The 20,352-nt window shown below is 45.4% G+C and overlaps 2 protein-coding genes across 2 annotated transcripts in view; both read left to right on the plus strand.

The window, feature by feature from the left end:
- LOC140898396 (uncharacterized) overlaps positions 1-20,352 on the plus strand; it is a 305,360-nt gene that overhangs the window by 256,995 nt on the left and 28,013 nt on the right. The window lies entirely within an intron of this gene.
- Positions 17,967-18,923, plus strand: LOC140898410 (olfactory receptor 6N1). Its single transcript, XM_073312217.1, has one exon. The coding sequence runs from the start codon at positions 17,967-17,969 to the stop codon at positions 18,921-18,923; it is 957 nt and encodes a 318-aa protein (XP_073168318.1).

Consider the following 20,352-nt stretch of genomic DNA (forward strand, 5'->3'; position numbering starts at 1 on the left):
CAGTCTCTTATCAGGCAATATTAATGTTACCCAATTTATTTAACATTTACTGCTGGTTGGAAATTTTCAGCTGGGTTCTTTTTAATGGAGATTGTTTTTTCAGCTAAACAATACCACCACCAACAACATCAGATGTATTCTTTGGGTAGCAAATTATTACCCCACCTAGCAGTAACAATAGGAATTTTGAATCCTTGATTTTATCTTGGTTTCTCTTGAACTCCTTGGAAGGTGATTTTAGATGATGCTTCATGCAGCAGACATTCTTTTGCCCTGTGTCATCCTGGCATCTCCATTACCGGGCTCGGGAGGAGGGTAAGAGAGAATCCACTCTGCAGCCTGCAGAAGACTGCATTCTAATTAAAAAGTTTGTTACTTTTTGTCCTGATTTCCTTCCGCTCCTGGAAGGTGATAGCCGGAATTTTTTTTTGAAGCATGAATTCTGGATGACTTTTTCAAATGTTTGGGTGGAGAGAGCTTTTGTAGGTCACCCTCCCCTTGTCCCCGGTATCTCATAAAACCATTGCACTCATTGATGTGCTGTTCACACACCATTGCCCTCAATAGCCCCTCTGCGTACTTTGATGCGATCCTATCACATGCCTGGAAAATTACTTGGTTTTCTGATAGTTCTAAAATATTAAGGGATTCCCCAAAGTCAGAGCCAGGATTGGTAAAGGTCCCCAAAACACAACTGCAGCCTACCCTGCGTCAGTCAGATCCAGCGTCTTAATTATCTGTAATTGATTTAAAGTAAAACAAGAGGTCGATGCTCAGTCAACCCATGAAACTCTTTGCCAGGGGATGTTGTGAATGCCAAGACTATAACCGGGTTCAAAAAATAACTCTAGAAATTGATGAAGGAAAGGTCCATCAATGGCTATTAACCAGTATGGGTGGGAATGGTGTCCTTAGTCTCTGTTTGCCAGAAGCTGGAAATGGTCAAAGGGAGATGGATCACTTGATGAATACCTGTTCCGTTCATTCCCTCTGGAGAACCTGGCATTGGCCACTCTCGGCAGACAGGTTGCTTGTGCCTCTGTGAATCTTCCAGGGACAGAAGTGAGATGGAGAGTACACAAGAATTTATGAAAGAGTGATCTAGAAGCATTCCACAGTGTGGACAGACAGAAAGCAAAGTGGGGGATTCTTCCCCCCACCCCAGGCAGTACAATGAATATAGCCTCTGTTTCCTTCCACTGGAAGACACTTGCACACTTGCTGGGCCAAGACTGCTGCGTGGGACTGCGGGTGCTACAAGTGGCCAGCAGTGGGCCAGAAGGACGAGGACCGTGCAGGAGGTTTGCCAATAGAGGCAAAGAGAAGCCAAAAGCACCTGGCTTCCAAAAGAGCCAAGGAGAAGAAGGACACAATCCAACAAGAGAGACTGCTCTAGAGGTTCCTGGATGAAGAGAGGTGGAGCAGACAGTGGGACGGATTGCTCAGGGAGAGAATGCTGGGTATGTGGGCCAGCAGGGTGATTCATCCAGCTCCGTGACAGAGCCTGCACCAATGCATGTGCCAGCTGCAATGTCTGCAGGTGCACAGGTACCTGTAGACAGGAGAGGGGAATGGTGTCCCTGGTCCTGGTTCACAATGGTTGGAGGGTGGAGTTTCTAGCAGGGCCAGTGAACAACATTATAAGTAGGGTTTGTTTTCCAAACTATTCACAGTTGTGTGTCTGAGAGAAAGATTCTCTAACCCCTGCCCAAGAGATGTACCCCTGTATCTGAGACCAGGGAGGTGGCAGAGCGCAGAATGGTTTATGACATATACAACATCTTTGCTGGTCAGCCCTGAACTGTGAATTCCATGATTCATCTTCTTCTGACACTTAATAGCTTTTCTATTTTGGCTGTAGTGATTCTTCAGACGCTCGGCCAAACGTCAATCCCGCTCCCACGTGGCACCTCAATTTCCCACTCTTTAAAGTGGGGATAATCCTGACCCACATTCAGAAAGTGGTTGATCTTCTCTATTTCTTCCCAGGATACAATTAACGTAGGCTTGAATAAAGACTGGGAGTGGATGCGTCCTTACACAAAGTAAAACTATTTCCCCATGTTTATTTCCCCTCCTACTGTTCTTGTAAAGTGCTGGAAATGGCGCACCTTGATTATCACTACAATAGGTCCCCCCGCCCCCCGCCCCGGCTCTCCTGCTGGTAATAGCTCACCTTACCTGATCACTCTTGTTACAGTCTGTATGGTAAAAAGAACAGGAGTACTTGTGGCACCTTAGAGACTAACAAATTGTTTCATGTTCTCTGTTGGAAAGTTATACTGTAAAATGGCTGCTAGGTGGCAGCATGTTGTAAGAGTGAGACATGGGCCACTATTTTCAAAAATGCCCATTAGATGGCAGCATCTCTTGAATACTAATTCGGGGTGGTGCAAGTACATGATAACTGGCCATCACCTTGGACAGGCATCTCCCAAAAATGAAAGCTGGTGTTTGTCCATGATCTAAAATATTTTCCACAAAGGATCATTAGACTAAAACATGATGTAGAATGGGACTTGTATAATTGCAACTCACAGTGGGCATTGTTAGCTATAACGCTTTGGAGACACAAAATGAACCAAGTGGGAAAAAGGTCAAAGTGGGACCATTTTGAAAAGCACGAAGAGCGAATACAAATATGAGAGAGCATTTACACTTTTTAAATCGAAGGGGAAGCCCATTTTCCGTCCCTTCAGGTAACTGCAGGTCTCTATGAGAAAGTCCCATTTCTGCAGAATGATGAAAGACAAGAACCTCAGTGGAACTGGAGTCTTGTCTGCCAAACCCTGAAGAGCTCTGTGTGTTGAAAACATGTCTCTCACCAGCAGAAGCTGGTCCAATAAAAGGTATTACCTCACCCACCTGGTCTCAAACCCTGAGAAATGAGTTCATCGACTCCAGTGTGAGCTGTCCTATGAATAGAGGTGAGCACCCAATTCCAAACTGCTGCTGCTTTGCATTTATATATCACCTTCCGAACCGGGGTATTAAAGTGCTTGAGTAATTAAGCATGAGCAATTTAAGATTCACCTTCTGTGAAGAATGTGGGAAGTATCTGTATTCATTTTTACGATACATCGTCTTTGTCAGGATGCTGGGCAAAGATAGGTAGGACAAGTGTTAGGAGCTGGAGATCCCGGAACTGAAGCCAGGGGTCAGAGTCAGTATCAGGGTCAAGAGTCAAGCTGAGGATCAGAGCCGGAGGCAGAATCAGGAATTTTTTTCCCCTTCATTTCATTTGCTTACAGTTCTTGCCATTCCTTCCTTAGCTCACTTTTGATTAGGTGTTTAAATGCCAGTTTGCTTAAGGGGATCCCGAGGTCAACTTGTTTATGATTAATAACACTTTTTGCCAGCCAATTCGTTGCCTGCTATCCCTGTCTGCACCAGGATCCATGTGATAATGTTGGTTATATCCAGTTCCACCAGTCTGGCTGTTAGCAGTAATATATCATTAAGAAAATCATTTCTGCTGTCAGACTCACCACTGTAAGTTGCCTGCTGCAGCCCTGATAAAGAGTCAGACAGGATGGCCACAGCAGCTGGCCACACATCTAAAGCACGATTTAGTGCTAGCATAATCCCTGTGTATCTCAGCCATAAAGACGGATACAAAGTTAGCCATACAGCTTTCTTGAATCCGAGTGAGGGCACACAGGAAGCTGTTCCCACTCTGTTCTTTCCTCTTTGGAACCCTCTGTATGTATTTGTCAATAGTGTCCCCACTTATAGCAAATCAATATAATTGTGACATCTTGTCTATCATTTTTTTATTGATTTCATTATATAATTCCATGTCTTTCCCGACCGGGGGTGATTTTCTAATGATAGAGTATTTTCCCATAGCTATACATTTTGGTCTCTTTCAATCCCTTCTTTTCATGAAGATCAGCTATCCACTTCTGTACCCTATTTACATGGGGTATGTTGAGTTTTTGTCCAAACCGGTTAGCTTAGTGCTATCTTCACTATTATCTCATACTTTGGCCCAAAAAGGTTAAGTCTGGGAGCTTCGTTCTAAGAATTAGCAGCAGCTGATGGAAATGCGTATATCTGTAGTACAGAGATACAGTAATGAAGTCACCACCTGATATGCAATGCGTGTGTGTGGATATAATCTAGTTCGGATTTGTATTCATTGCTGACCCAAAGGCCGGGCATCCATACTCAATAACTAGTCTAATTAGTGCTCTGTATAGCATTGCCACCATTTTCATACCCACTCCCCAGGATGTTCCAAAGGCATTTGACTTTTGCACTTATCTAATATTTTCAATATGCTCCCTCCAAGTGAGCTTGTTATCAAATATCACACCTAAGAATTTGTAATGTCAGTATATTTATCTATTGGTCATATAGCTATAACTTTACATCTTTTTGGCTTTTCCATGTTGTGAGGATCATTCCCTTAGTTTTGTCTATGAGAATTTGAAGCCCCACCTCTTCCCCATTCTGCACTTCTCTTAAGTGCATCATCATTCTTTTGGTGGCACTTTCAAGGTTTCTGCTTTTGATCCATATGGCACAGTCAGCAGACATGATCCCTACTCCTATCCTCATCTCTTCAGGGCGATCATTTATCATGATGTTAAAGAGGGCTGGCGTAACTACACTGCTCTGTGGAGTTTCACTTGCAATTTACTATACGCTGGAGAAAGCTTTCCCTAATTGGACTTGTTCTTTTGCCTAAGAAGTTCCTTATCCATCTGTACATTCTTCCTATGTTACCCATTGAGACCACTTCATGAAGTAGTTCCTCTCTCCAGAACACATTGTAGGCTTTTTCTATGTCCAGGAATATTAGTATAATGAATTCTATGATTCTCATGCTTTTTTGTGCTTCTGTCTCTATCCTGACAACATGGTCAATCACACTCCCACCTTACTGGAGCCCACCTGTGTTTTATCTATAAACCTTCTTCTTTCTAGGTGTGCTACTGTCCTCTCCCTTACTATGCTTTCCATGGTTTTACTTAAGCCACACTAAAGTTTACATTTAAAATATCCACATCCTTCTCCCATCCCACCTCTTCATCTCATAATTATCCTTAATGTTCTTTTCTTCTCCCTAATTTGTAACCGCTGATATTTATCATTACTGACTTTTTGAAACATGGTGGCCAGAGTTTCTGTTTTTCTTTTGTTAGAGCTTATTACTCCATGCCCCGCAACTGGAAGACTTGGTGTTACGTGACTCTTACTCTTTATTCCATTCATTTCCCTAGTTTGTTTATATATAATCTTTGCTGTATTGGTATTTTTACTTACTTCCCCATGTTATGGTGTCCAGCTCTCTCTTTTTGCCCTTTTTATAGCCCTTTGTGAAACTACCTTACTTTTTTATATTTCATTAAGTCCATTATTTAAGGATTTTTTGCTGTCTTATATGACTTATTCCTTTCCCTAATTACCATTTCATATTCCCTGTTCCACCATGGTACACTTCCCCATCTTCAGGCAGTGTTGGCATCCTAGGAATAGCTAGGCTGGCTGTCTTTATGATTCCTTTATTAATATTACTACAGAATTCCTCAATATCTTCACAGATACATTACTTACTCACATATTGCTCACTTCTCTTTCCAAAGATTTTTCCAGTTTGCTTTTTTAAGATTCCAAGTGGGGATATCCTTTTCCTTGAGATGTAATTAATGTCAGGACCTGGTCACTAGCCATTCCCACCCCTCTGTCAATTTCACAGCTGCATTCACTCCCTATGGTCCCAGATCCAGACATGAGAAGCTTCCATCAGCTGTACTGAACCTGGTAGGTGCTCCATCACTTATTGCTAAATTATTCTCTTCAAAGATTTGCTCTGAACATTTTCCATGTTTTTCTTACTTCCCTGCAATCGGTTGTGACTATTCAGATCACCACAGACAATGAGTGGGCATGTGACACTTGCAATGAATTCTTTCAGGTCCATAGCCTCTAGTTTCCTGCATGGGTAATAAACATGATAAAGTCTTAGAGATGTAGAATTGTTTTGTATTGGTATCTCAATAGCATTATCCTTGATATTTAGCTTTCTAATCTCTACTTCAAGGTACTTCAGGTTCTCCTTAGTAAAAGGGTATCCATCCCCACCTTTTCCATTTCTCTATGATGTCCATATAGACCATATCCTGGGATTTTATAGTCTCATTTTTCTATTAGCCAAGTCTTGTATGCATATTAGATCAGGCTTTGTTTTCATATCAAAAATATTGGTCTTTAATTCCTACCCATGTGCTATTAAGCTGTGGGCATTCAAGCTGAAAATCTGTTTCTGACCGTCCATAGTAGTTTCACTGAGGAAAGTCTGAAGTTGTTCCACTGACAGGTTGCTAGGCTGCAGCTTTAATTATAATTCTCATTTTCTGTTTTCTTTCCTGTTTGAGAACTACAATTGATTACATCAACCATTACTGCAATGAATCTCTTTTCATCCCAACGTTATTCATTCCCTCCCATTAATTTGTTGCAGGCTGTCAAGGTTCCTCCCCCACTCTGAACTCTAGGGTACAGATGTGGGGACCTGCATGAAAAACCTCCTAAGCTTATCTTTACCAGCTTAGGTCAAAACTTCCCCAAGGTACAAAATATTCCACCCGTTATCCTTGGACTGGCCGCTACCACCACCAAACTAATACTGGTTACTGGGGAAGAGCTGTTTGGACGCGTCCTTCCCCCCAAAATACTTCCCAAAACCTTGCACCCCACTTCCTGGACAAGGTTTGGTAAAAAGCCTCACCAATTTGCCTAGGTGACTACAGACCCAGACCCTTGGATCTTAAGAACAATGAACAATCCTCCCAACACTTGCACCCCCCCTTTCCTGGGAAATGTTGGATAAAAAGCCTCACCAATTTGCATAGGTGACCACAGACCCAAACCCTTGGATCTGAGAACAATGAAAAAGCATTCAGTTTCTTACAAGAAGACTTTTAATAAAAAATAGAAGTAAATAGAAATAAAGAAATCCCCCCTGTAAAATCAGGATGGTAGATATCTCACAGGGTAATTAGATTCAAAAACATAGAGAACCCCTCTAGGCAAAACCTTAAGTTACAAAAAAGATACACAGACAGAAATAGTTATTCTATTCAGCACAATTCTTTTCTCAGCCATTTAAAGAAATCATAATCTAACACATACCTAGCTAGATTACTTACTAAAAGTTCTAAGACTCCATTCCTGGTCTATACCTGGCAGAAAACCAGCATACAGACAGACACAGACCCTTTGTTTCTCTCCCTCCTCCCAGCTTTTGAAAGTATCTTGTCTCCTCATTGGTCATTTTGGTCAGGTGCCAGCGAGGTTACCTTTAGCTTCTTAACCCTTTACAGGTGAGAGGAGCTTTCCCCTGGCCAGGAGGGATTTCAAAGGGGTTTACCCTTCCCTTTATATTTATGACACGCCCCCCAAATCTCAGCTAGGGTGAAACACTGGCTGGGATTTCTTCCAGGAGCTCTAGGAAAGACAGAGTTAATAAGACACATGCATCTCTAAATATACTACCAAGTACATAAAGACTAACAATATTTTCCACATCTCAAGGACGATTTTAACCAGTTGATTCTGGGAAACTTTCACGGGAGAGTGCATCAGCCACTTTGTTAGAAGCTCCTGAGATGTGTTGGATGTCGAAATCAAAATCTTGGAGAGCTAAACTCCACCGAAGAAGTTTTTTGTTAGTTTCCTTGACGGTGTGAAGCCACTTCAGTGCAGCATGGTCGGTTTGCAGGTGGAAACGCCGTCCCCAAACATATGGGCGTAGCTTTTCCAGAGCATAGACAATGGCGTAACATTCTTTTTCAGTGACTGACCAGTTGCTTTCCCTCTCAGACAGTTTTTTGCTGAGAAACACTACAGGGTGGAATTCTTGATCAGGTCCTTTCTGCATTAAAACTGCTCCCACACCACGCTCGGACGCATCTGTGGTTACTAGGAACGGTTTGTCAAAGTCTGGGGGCCCTTAGTACAGGGTCAGACATGAGTGTCGCTTTAAGCTTGTTAAAGGCCTTCTGACACTTTTCAGTCCACTGAACAGCATTTGGCTGTTTCTTTTTGGTTAGGTCTGTCAGTGGGGCAGCGATTTGGCTGTAGTGCGGTACAAATCGTCTGTAATAACCGGCCAAGCCTAAGAAGGATTGAACCTGTTTCTTTGACTTTGGGACAGGCCACTTTTGGATAGCATCCACTTTGGCCTGTAGGGGGCTGATAGTTCCTTGACCCACCTGGTGTCCAAGGTAAGTCACTCTGTTCAGGCCTATTTGACACTTCTTAGCCTTAACAGTTAGTCCTGCCTCCCTTATGCGCTCAAGGACTTTGTGTAGATGTTCTAGGTGGTCTGCCCAGGAATCCGAAAATATGGCCACATCGTCAAGGTAGGCGACTGCATATTCTCCTAATCCCGCTAGGAGACCATCTACAAGTCTTTGGAAAGTGGCGGGTGCATTTCGCCGCCCGAAAGGGAGTACATTAAATTCATACAGCCCGAGATGTGTGATGAAGGCTGACCTTTCCTTGGCAGATTCATCTTGCTATACCTGCCAGTACCCCTTGGTTAAGTCCAAGGTAGAGATGAACTGGGCCCGTCCCAGTTTCTCTATTAGTTCATCTGTGCGTGGCATTGGATAGTTGTCTGGGCGAGTTACAGCATTTAGCTTATGGTAGTCCACGCAAAAACGTATTTCCCCATCTGGTTTGGGAACTAGAACCACTGGAGATGCCCATGCACTTTCAGAGGGGCGGATTACACCCATCTGTAACATATCCTGGATCTCCCGTTCTATAGCAGTTTTAGCTTGAGGAGACACCCGGTAAGGTTGGACCCTAATTGGGTGAGCATTACCTGTGTCAATGGAGTGGTATGCCCGTTCAGTCAGTCCTGGGGTGGCTGAGAACGTTGGCGCGTAGCTAGTGCACAGCTCCTGGATCTGCTGTCGCTGCATACGCCCAAGGGTCATGGAGAGGTTCACCTCTTCCACACCACCAGCACATTTCCCTTCATAGTAGACACCTTTGGGCCACTCAGCGTCGTCTCCTCCCTGGGCTGTAAACTGACAAACCTTTAATTCTCTGGAATAAAAGGGCTTTAGAGAATTAATATGGTACACCTTAGGCTTCTGGTTGGAGGTGGGGAATGCTATGAGATAATTAACAGCTCCCAGGCGCTCCTGGACCATGAATGGCCCTTCCCACGATGCTTCCATTTTATGGGCCTGGAGCGCCTTTAAGACCATGACCTGGTCCCCTACTTTGAAGGAACGCTCTCTGGCATGTTTATCATACCAGACTTTTTGCTCTTTTTGAGCATCCTGTAAGTTTTCTTTAGCAAGGGCTAAAGAGGTTCGGAGGGTGTTTTGTAGGTTGGTTACAAAGTCCAGAATATTAGTTCCTGGAGAAGGTGTAAATCCCTCCCATTGCTGCTTCACCAACTGCAATGGCCCCTTAACTTCACGGCCATATACAAGTTCAAATGGGGAAAACCCTAAACTGGGATGTGGTACAGCTCTGTAGGCAAAGAGCAACTGCTGCAACACTAGGTCCCAATCATTGGAGTGCTCATTTACGAATTTACGTATCATGGCCCCCAAAGTTCCATTAAACTTCTCCACCATGCCATTTGTTTGATGATGGTAAGGAGTGGCAACCAAGTGATTTACCCCATGAGCTTCCCAAAGGTTTTTCATAGTTCCTGCCAGGAAATTAGTCCCTGCATCTGTGAGGATGTCGGAGGGCCAACCTACCCTGGCAAAAATGTCTGCTAGTGCCTGGCACACACTTTTAGCCCTGGTGTTGCTTAGAGCTACTGCTTCCGGCCATCGGGTGGCAAAATCCATGAAAGTCAGTATGTACTGCTTTCCTCTGGGTGTCTTTTTCGGAAAAGGACCCAGAATATCCACAGCTACTCGCTGAAATGGAACTTCAATGATGGGGAGTGGCTGGAGAGGGGCTTTGACCTGGTCTTGGGGTTTTCCCACTCTTTGGCACACCTCACAAGACTGGACATAGGTAGAAACATCCTTGCCCATTCCCTCCCAGTGGAATGACCCCCTCAAACGGTCTTTGGTCCTGTTCACCCCAGCATGGCCACTAGGGTGATCGTAGGCTAAGCTCAAGAGCTTGGCCCGGTATTTAGTTGGAACTACCAACTGTCTCTGAGGATGCCAGTCTTCCTGGTGTCCACCAGAAAGAGTTTCCTTGTATAAAAGTCCTCTTTCTATAACAAACCTGGATCGATTAGAAGAGCTGAGAGGCGGTGGGTTGCTCCGTGCCGCCGTTCAAGCTCTCTGGAGGCTTTCATCTGCTTCCTGTTCGGTCTGGAACTGTTCCCTTGATGCTGGAGACATCAGTTCCTCATGGGATTGTGGACCTAGGCTTGGTCCCTCTGGAAGCGATATAGGGGATGGAGCTGTTTCTGTTGACTGTGAACCGCTCTCCGCTGGTGCACTATGTTGGGATTCAGGCTCCGGCTGAGCCTCTTGTGTAGGGTTATCGGCTGCTGCCAGTTCAGGTTCAGTGGGGCCCTCTGGTGTTGAGGTTGCAAGTACTGGATTCAGTGCTGACACGGGGTCTGGTGTTGGTTGTTCATCTGGTTCCGGTTCTGGGACTGGTTCCGTCTGGGTCTCTGGGACTGGATCCACTACTGCTGTTGCAGACATTGGCCTGGGGTCCGGGTCCATCACCTCTGACCGGGTCCTGATAGAAGTTTCCGGAACAGAGCTAGGCCTCACGGCTTGTTTAGCCTGGCTGCGGGTGACCGTTCCCACCCTCTTGGCCTGCTTCACATGATTGGCCAAGTCTTCCCCCAACAGCATGGGGATGGGATAATCATCATAGACTGCAAAAGTCCACATTCCTGACCAGCCCTTGTACTGGACAGGCAACTTGGCTGTAGGCAAATTGAAAGAGTTGGACTTGAAGGGTTGAATCGTCACTTGGATCTCTGGGTTGATTAAATTGGGGTCCACTAAGGAAGCATGGATAGCTGACACTTGTGCTCCGGTGTCCCTCCACGCGGTGACCTTCTTCCCGCCCACACTCACAGTTTCCCTCCGCTCCAAGGGTATCTGGGAGGTATCTGGGCCTGTGGACCTCTGGTGTGATTCCGGTGCAATGAACTGTAATCTGTTGGGGTTCTTGGGGCAGTTGGCCTTTACATGCCCCAGCTCGTTACATTTAAAACATCGTCCAGCTGACGGGTCACTGGGGCGAGGTGGGTTGCTGGAGAACAGGGTGGTGGGACGATAAGGGGTCTGGAGGGTTCTTTGGGAGGTAGGTGGGGCTTTGGGCGGCCCCCGGTAATACGGTGTGGTCTGGGGTGGTCCCTTCTGGTCTCCGCTCCAACTGCGACCAGTTTTCTTCTTCTCTGCCACCTCCACCCATCTGGCTCCAATCTCTCCTGCCTCGATTACGGTTTTGGGTTTCCCATCTAGGATGTATCTTTCTATTTCCTCAGGAACACCCTCTAAGAATTGTTCCATTTGCATTAGGAAGGGCAAATTTACTGGAGAGTCAACACTTGCTCCTGATATCCAGGCATCCCAATGTTTCACAATGTGGTAGGCATGTTGGGTAAATGACATGTCTGGGTTCCACCTTAGGGCTCTGAACCTCCGACGAGACTGCTCGGGTGTTATCCCCATTCTGACTCTCGCCTTGGATTTAAACAGTTCATACTTGTTCATGTGTTCTTTAGGCATTTCAGCTGCCACCTCAGCTAAGGGTCCACTGAGCTGCGGCCTCAGCTCTACCATGTATTGGTCAGTAGAGATGTTGTACCCAAGGCAGGCCCTTTCGAAGTTTTCTAAGAAGGCCTCAGTATCATCACCTGCCTTGTAGGTGGGGAACTTTCTGGGATGGGAAGTGGTACCTGGAGAAGGATTGCTAGGGTTTGTTGGTATATTCTGCTGGGCCTTTATCCTCTCCATCTCCTCCACATGCTTCCTCTCTTTTTCCTTTTCTTCCTCCACATGCTTCCTTGCCTCCATTTCCCTCTTGTGGGCAGCCTCCTGTACCTCCTTCTCCAGCCGCATGAGTTCTAGCTGTCTTTCATGTTCCCTTTGTTTTTCCTCAGCCTGAAATTTGGCTAATTCCAGCTGTAGTCGAGCTGAGGATTTGGTCATTCTAACCTCTCTGTTTTTAACTAACTTTACACCCGAGGTTTAGAAATAAACAAACAAAACTTGGCTGTAAAATTTTGCTGTGCTGGAATAGAATACCTATTCTCTGATAGTGACTGTCAGCCTACAGAAAAAGACAATTCCCTTGTCTCTGCTCTGGGCCCAAATTAAAGCAAAAAACCTCCAACTACTTGGAAACCTGTTTACCCAGCCCAAAGAAAAAGCAAATGGGTAGAACACACACCCCCTATTTACTTTTAGGAAGAAAAGAAAAAAAAACCTCTGGGTTGGAAGACTGTGAATTTCCCTGCAGGAGTTAAGTACCCTGCCTCCAGGCAAAGAAAACCTGCAATTCACAAGATAATCCCCTTTTGTCTCTGCTTGGCCACAAAACAGAGAACAAGCAGCTGCTTTCAGTTTCAAAGCTGCTTTCTGGACTTCCTTTCCACAGGAAAAAAAAAATCCTTTTTAAAATCTGTATTTCTAGTTCAAAAAATCTCAACTGGATCTCAAAATGATTTCAGGTTAATCCCACCACTATGCCACCATGTCAAGGTTCCTCCCCCACTCTGAACTCTAGGGTACAGATGTGGGGACCTGCATGAAAAACCTCCTAAGCTTATCTTTACCAGCTTAGGTCAAAACTTCCCCAAGGTACAAAATATTCCACCCGTTGTCCTTGGACTGGCCGCTACCACCACCAAACTAATACTGGTTACTGGGGAAGAGCTGTTTGGACGCGTCCTTCCCCCCAAAATACTTCCCAAAACCTTGCACCCCACTTCCTGGACAAGGTTTGGTAAAAAGCCTCACCAATTTGCCTAGGTGACTACAGACCCAGACCCTTGGATCTTAAGAACAATGAACAATCCTCCCAACACTTGCACCCCCCCTTTCCTGGGAAATGTTGGATAAAAAGCCTCACCAATTTGCATAGGTGACCACAGACCCAAACCCTTGGATCTGAGAACAATGAAAAAGCATTCAGTTTTTTACAAGAAGACTTTTAATAAAAAATAGAAGTAAATAGAAATAAAGAAATCCCCCCTGTAAAATCAGGATGGTAGATATCTTACAGGGTAATTAGATTCAAAAACATAGAGAACCCCTCTAGGCAAAACCTTAAGTTACAAAAAAGATACACAGACAGAAATAGTTATTCTACTCAGCACAATTCTTTTCTCAGCCATTTAAAGAAATCATAATCTAACACATACCTAGCTAGATTACTTACTAAAAGTTCTAAGACTCCATTCCTGGTCTATACCTGGCAGAAAACCAGCATACAGACAGACACAGACCCTTTGTTTCTCTCCCTCCTCCCAGCTTTTGAAAGTATCTTGTCTCCTCATTGGTCATTTTGGTCAGGTGCCAGCGAGGTTACCTTTAGCTTCTTAACCCTTTACAGGTGAGAGGAGCTTTCCCCTGGCCAGGAGGGATTTCAAAGGGGTTTACCCTTCCCTTTATATTTATGACACAGGCTATTGCCTTTCCTCACATCAGGTTCTCTTTTAGGTATCTCCTAACAGCTTCTGCACAGGACATGTTATTAGCAACTTGGGTTTCTTGTAGTTTCTCTAGCTTGCTCCCCTCAGTACAGCTTGCATATTCTGAGCTGTGTTTCCCCCACAGTTGCAACATTTTTGCTCTGTCCCTTCCTCACAGTCATCCTGTGAATGGTCACCTCCACACTTACTGCACTTTATTTTCCCATTGGAATTATTTGCAACATGACCAAATCTCTGGCCGCTGTAGCATCTCACAGAAAGAGGACTATAGGACTTTGATACCCTAAAGTTACTCTGATATTCTGGACTATCTGGTCACATCCCTCCCTTAAAATGTGACCAGCACAGCTGTCAAGCACTTGCTATCAACGCCTCTTCTGCTAATTAGCCACTTAGCACTTATCACCTTATCTCCACCTATTCCTTGCTTTCTTTCCTGAAATTTCATTTGGCACCCCAGATTCTACCCATCTTGTTTCTGTGAGGAATTTGGGTAGCTGACAACTTATTTGTATTTTACTTAGCACCTTTGTCTTAAGGAGTGTCCCTACTTGGTCTTTGTTTTTACATTCCACTAATGAGTCTCCAGCAGGTACCATCTTAGCTCTTGCTCTGTCTCCAGCACTTTTTTGATCCCCTCTGCCATTCTCAGGGGGTTGATATCTCCTATCTTTATGTCCTTATCTACGGATTTTACTGTTAGGTAATTTCCCCCCATTTCCCTTTCCTGCCCTCCTATTTGCTGGTCCTTCTTCTGGGTGCAGAGAATCTCCCCTTTTCTTTTTCCTTGCTGGCATCCAGTCTTCATCAATGCTTTCCCTGTACTCATGGTCTAGCCTGGTTTCAGTTTCATTTCTCTCATCCATCTCACTCTGCCCAGCCAGCCACCGAGCCAGCACCCCACAGTCACCACTGAAACAGCCTTTCTTCAACCAGAGCCTGGACACTTCCTTTCACACCCCATCGCTTTATATAGGATCAAGGAGCCAATCAGGGATAGCTAAGACCACTGTCAGTCAGATCACATGAGGCGGAACTTCCCCTGGTGTTAAACCACTGCAGATTGTGTGTTGCAAGGAATAATCAAATTACAGGTAGCAATGTGGGGATGTTTGTTGCCTGGTAGTCCTATAGACCCACTAGGTCTTACATCATCTCTTCTAGGGGTGCTGCCCAGACAGGCTCTTCTAGGAGGATGATGGTATGCTTGGCAGATAAGGGAAGCTTGACTATCAAATCCACAGTAATAATCACCTAGAGTCTAGATAGGGTGTCTGAAGGTGCTGAGGGGCGCCTTCTTACTAACTAAAGGAGGAAGTGGTCTTGGGGAATAGAGCATCCAGGAAAATATAGGGCTTGAGGATGCACAGCAGCTGGGTATGGTCAGGGAGGTATTCCCCTTTTCAGGACAGGGCATTGGCTGCCTTGTTCTGGTGACAGGTGATGGTAAAATAAAAGTGTGTGAACAACAGGGCCCACTGAAGCTGTCTTTGGTTCAGCGCCTTTGCCCTACGGAGATAGTCCAAGATTTTAGGATCTGTGTATACCTGTATTGGGTGTTGGGCACCTTCAAGGTGGTGGCGCCATTCCCCGAAGGTGGCTTTGATTGCTAGAAGCTCCGTATCTAAAATCTCATAATTTTGTTCTGCTGGGTGTGAGTTTCCGAGAATAATAAGCACAAGGGAACAGGTGCTGTTGGGGGCCTGATTCTGGGGGAAGTATGGTCCCAATTGCAACATTAGATGCATCAGTCTCACTGACAAAGGCCCGCATTGGGTCAGGATGGATCAAGACTGGAGCACTGGTGAAGGACATCTTGAGCTGGTTGAACACCTGTTGAGCCTCCGGAGAGTAGGTGAAAGAGGCGTGTTTGGGGAGGAGCACTGTCAATGGGGCTATCTGGTCTGAAAACCCAGGCATGAAGTGCCTATAAAAATTAGCAAACCCAAGGAAGCACTGCAGCTCCTTGATGTTCCAGGGGTGCCACCCAGGTCCGAACAGCGTTCACCTTCCTGGGGTCCATTTTGAGGCCCTCGGAGACAGGATGTAACCCAACTACTTCACGGAGTGTTGGTCAAAGCTGCCCAATTGTGTTCGCACCATGGGAAGTTCTCTCCGAGGGCTGTCAACCTGTTCAGGTGTGTTTAGTGCCCCTTGCAACATGCTGGGTAGGGGGTGACCCACTGCCTCCATGTCCCACAGGGCTGGCCTTGTACAAGTGTGAGGGGTGGTCCAGGAAAACTTCCAGAATCCTTGGCAAAGGTAGGCAGGACTAGTGGCAGGAGCTTGGGATCCCAGAACTGAAGCCAGGAGTCAGAGCCAGTGTCAGGGTCAAGCTGAGGGTCAAGCAAAAATCAGAGTCAGAGTTAAGCTGAGGGTCAGAGCCAAAGACAGAGTCAGGATTGGGATGTGGGTCAAACCCAGGTTTTGACCTTTAATCGTATTTGTTACTCTTCTCTGAACTTTCTCCAATTTGTCCACATCTTTCCTGAAATGTGGTGCCCAGGAGTGGAAGAATTACTTCTCGTGTCTTGCCTACAACACACCTGCTAATACATCCCAGAATTATATTTGCTTTTTTTGCAACAGTGTTACACTGTTGACTCATATTTAGCTTGTGATCCACAATGACCCCCAGATCCCTTTCCACAGTACTTCTTCCTTCTGCACTCATTTCCCATTTGGTATGTGTGCAACTGATTGTTCCTTCCTAAGTGGAGTATGTTGCATTTGTCCTTATTGAATTTCATCCTATTTACTTCAGACCATTTCTTCAGTTTGTCCAGATCATTTTGAATTTTAATCCTATCCTCCAAAACACTCACAACCCCTCCCAGCTTGGTATTGTCCGCAAACTTTATAAGTGTACTCTCTATGCCATTATCTAAATTGTTGATGAAGATATTGAACAGAACCCGACCCAAAACATATCCCTGTGGGACCCCACTCATTATGCCCTTCCAGCATGACTGTGAACCACTGATAACGACTCTCTGGGAATGGTTTTCCAACCAGTTATGCACCCACCTTAGAGTAGCTCCATCTAGGTTGTATTTCCCTAGTTTGTTTATGAGAAGGTCATGAGAGACAGTATCAAAAGCCTTACTAAAGTCAAGATATACCACATCTACCGCTTCCCGCCATCCACAAGGCTTGTTACCCTGTCAAAGAAAGCTATCAGGTTGGTTTGACATGCTTTGTTCTTGACAAATCCATGCTGACTGTTACTTATCACCTCATTATCTTCTAGCTGTTTGCAAACTGATTGCTTAATTATTTGCTCCATTACCTTTCCGGGTACAGAAGTTAAGCTGACTGGTCTGTAATTCCCTGGGTTGTCCTTATTTCCCTTTTTATAGATGGGTACTATATTTGCCCTTTTCCAGTCTTCTGGTATGTCTCCGGTCTTCCATGAATTTTCAATGGGGTGGCGAGTGGTGATAGAGTCTTACTAGCCCGGATCACACATGCCAGATTGTTTCTAGACTTTGAGTTTAGGGAAAGCATTTTTTTTCACCCAGTGCCTTTCCTGTATTATCATCTCACACTCATTATGAAGTGGGGAGGGTCATTTCCCAGTTAGGGTTGTACATCAGCCTGGTTTTGCACCTTCTTAAGATCCACCCTCCAAAGAGCTGTATTTTATGACTGCTACATAGCTACTGTTGGGAATCAGAAAAGGCACTGCCAGTCCCTCAACATGTTCCCATCACCACCACAGGCACTAAGGGAGAATTTACTCCACTTCATAATTTATGGCATGAACTGATCTCTTGTGAGGGGGTGAAAATTATTCCTTCTCCTACAGGGCACTGAAATGCTGAATATACCAGTATATATTGTTAGAATTAATGGAAAGAAATCTAACAGCAGGACGTTGCCTAAGAACTCTAGACCACATTGAAAAATCTCAGTCCAAGATTTTAGTTGATGTTTGATTTTGACTCTTAAGACATGGAATGATTCTGGCCATTGCCAGAAGTGAAATACAGCATTTAAGCATCTTTGTTAAGCTCTGGTATGTCACTAGAAAGGATATGATAGACAGAGAAATGATCTGATCTGTCATATCAGTATGTGGCTACCAGATAAATGGGCTTTTATAGTAATCACTGATATCCGTGTCGAACACCCTCTTCCCCATCAGAGCAATGTTCTGTCCTCGGACTCAGTTTCCTAGCACTTTGCTCTGAAATCTAAACTTAGCCTTAAAATTTCAGCCTGTAACCAGGAGAGGGAGGGATTTTCTGAATATTTATGGAATTAATTCACAAGATTTGATTAACTTTTAACTCTGTGTCCTTCCAATTCAGTCGCACAGATTTATTGTTCCTAGACTCAACCAATGGCAGACTGCAGAAACCAAACAGCCATCACTGAATTCTTCCTCCTGGGATTCGGGGATCTCCCTGACCTGCAAATTCTTCTCTTCCTGATGTTCCTAGTGATCTACATGGCAACCGTGGCTGGGAACACCCTCATTGTGGTGCTCGTTGTGGCTGACCAGCATCTTCACAGCCCCATGTACTTCTTCCTGGGGAATTTGTCCTGCGTAGAGACCTGCTACACCTCAGCCATCGTGCCCCAGATGCTGGCCAGTCTCCTGACTGGGGAGAAAACCATCTCAGTCAGTGGCTGCATCACACAACTGTATTTCTTTGGGTCTCTGGCAGGTACAGAATGCTATCTCCTAGCAGCGATGTCTTATGATCGGTATTTAGCGATATGTAAACCCCTGCACTATTCAACTCTTATGAATATCAGGTTTTCCTTCCAGTTGGCTGCTGGCTCCTGGTTAAATGGTTTTTTGGCTATTACCATCTTGGTCTTATTCCTATCACAGTTAATATTCTGTGGCCCAAATGAAATTGACCATTTCTATTGTGATGCCCTCCCACTGATAGAGCTCTCCTGCAGTGACACCCACCAGGTCATATTGATGGATTTCATACTAGCCTGTGTATTCACCCTGCCTCCATTCCTACTAACCCTGACATCCTACATGTGCATCATCACTACCATCCTGAGAATCCCTTCCACCACCGGGAGGCAAAAGGCCTTTTCCACGTGCTCCTCTCACCTCATTGTGGTGACAATTTTCTATGGAACCCTAATGATTGTCTACATGCTACCGAAACGTGATACACTGAGAGACCTAAACAAAGTTTTCTCTCTTTGCTACACGGTCCTGACTCCCCTGGTAAACCCCCTCATCTACAGCCTGAGAAACAGAGAAGTCAAGGAAGCTTTGAGGAAAGCAGTCAGTAAATGTGGCTTTTGCAAAAACGTGCGAAGACTCTGAGATAACTTAGCTTTGAAAACCTCAGGCTGTCTGGGTGATTTCAGCAATCATCCCCCATTAAAATTAAGTTGAAAAGTCCTAGTGAAAATCTCAGCACTCAGTGTTGTCCTTCTCAGTGGAAGGACCAGGGAGGGAGGTGGCCATAACCATGTTCCCATCATGGAGTTATGGGCACTAGGCAGAATGGAGACAAAATTGTAACCAATTGTTTAGATCTTTAGAAAAGCCATTCTTGATCAAAATAAATGTTTGGACAATAAAAATAGTAACTCCTTGTGCAGCAGAGTTGGAAACGTAAGCCTGGGAAATCTGCCACCCCTGAAATTGTGCATATTACCGTCATAACCCTCTGCAAACCAACCATCTTCACTGAACTCACAGAGGCCAGAGGCAAACAACCAGGCCCCAGCAGTGACCTCTGGACACTTCACCAGGAACAGCGTTATAGCTCTTATCTGGGCTACACCCGGCTGTGACCAGCTCCGGGAAAGCGACAGCTCCAGGCTCACCGGGCCCTTGGAGGCAGGGAGGTTGGGCAAACAAAGAGGTAGACTCACACGCCAGGTCCACTGGGACTGTCCAGGCCCAGCTGGGGGTTTGCCAGGGCACCCGTAGAACTGAGCCCGTTCCAGGGGTCGGGTCTGTCAAACGGTCACTGACGAGGGACTCTGCTCATGGCCCTGCAGGGCACCAGCTGCTCTGCTTCCCCCAGCTGCACAGAGCAGTTCAAAGGGAGGGGACCTGTTACAATGAGCATCCCCAAAACTAACTGCAACAAGCCCAATGTCCAACAGGGCTAGTTCTGAGGGCACAGTGTCTAGTCAGCCCCAGGTACCCCAGGCAGCTCTGCTCCACATAGGGCCCTTTCCTCAGGGGGTGAGGCAACTTATGGTGAGAGAAAGCGGCAACCACCTACCAACGGGCAGAACTTCTGTGATGCCAAACATGGCAGTGCTGGCTCAGTCACTGGGATCACGTCAGGGCTTGGCCAGAGGTAGGGGAGCTGGGCACCAGTGAGAATTGTAGGGCTCCGACTCTGTGGAAGGGATTTCAGAAGGGACATAACAGAGTTAGTCACCCAAATCCCTTTGAAATGGGAGATGGATGCACATCACCTTACACGCCTCTGAGAATCTCAGCCTGGAGAGCCACTGGGAATCTGTCATGGTAGCTTCAATCTGTGCATTTCCATTGGACACAGAGCCCACATCAGAAGAAAGGCGCTGGATGGATGGGAAACCCCTGCTAAGCCTTTGAGAGCTGCTGCCACAGTATACGCTCTTGTAGCCACTAATGTTGCAATCATTTTTTGTACGATTTTGTTCCCAGTGGCTGTAGTTTGAAACAGCACCCACCTAGCAGTAGGTAAGAAATGAGGAGAGATGCAGTTATGCTGTCTAGGGCCACAAGAGGTCAGAGAGGACAGGCG

This window comes from Lepidochelys kempii, chromosome 14 (assembly GCF_965140285.1).
Source record: "Lepidochelys kempii isolate rLepKem1 chromosome 14, rLepKem1.hap1, whole genome shotgun sequence".
NCBI lineage: Eukaryota > Metazoa > Chordata > Testudines > Cheloniidae > Lepidochelys > Lepidochelys kempii.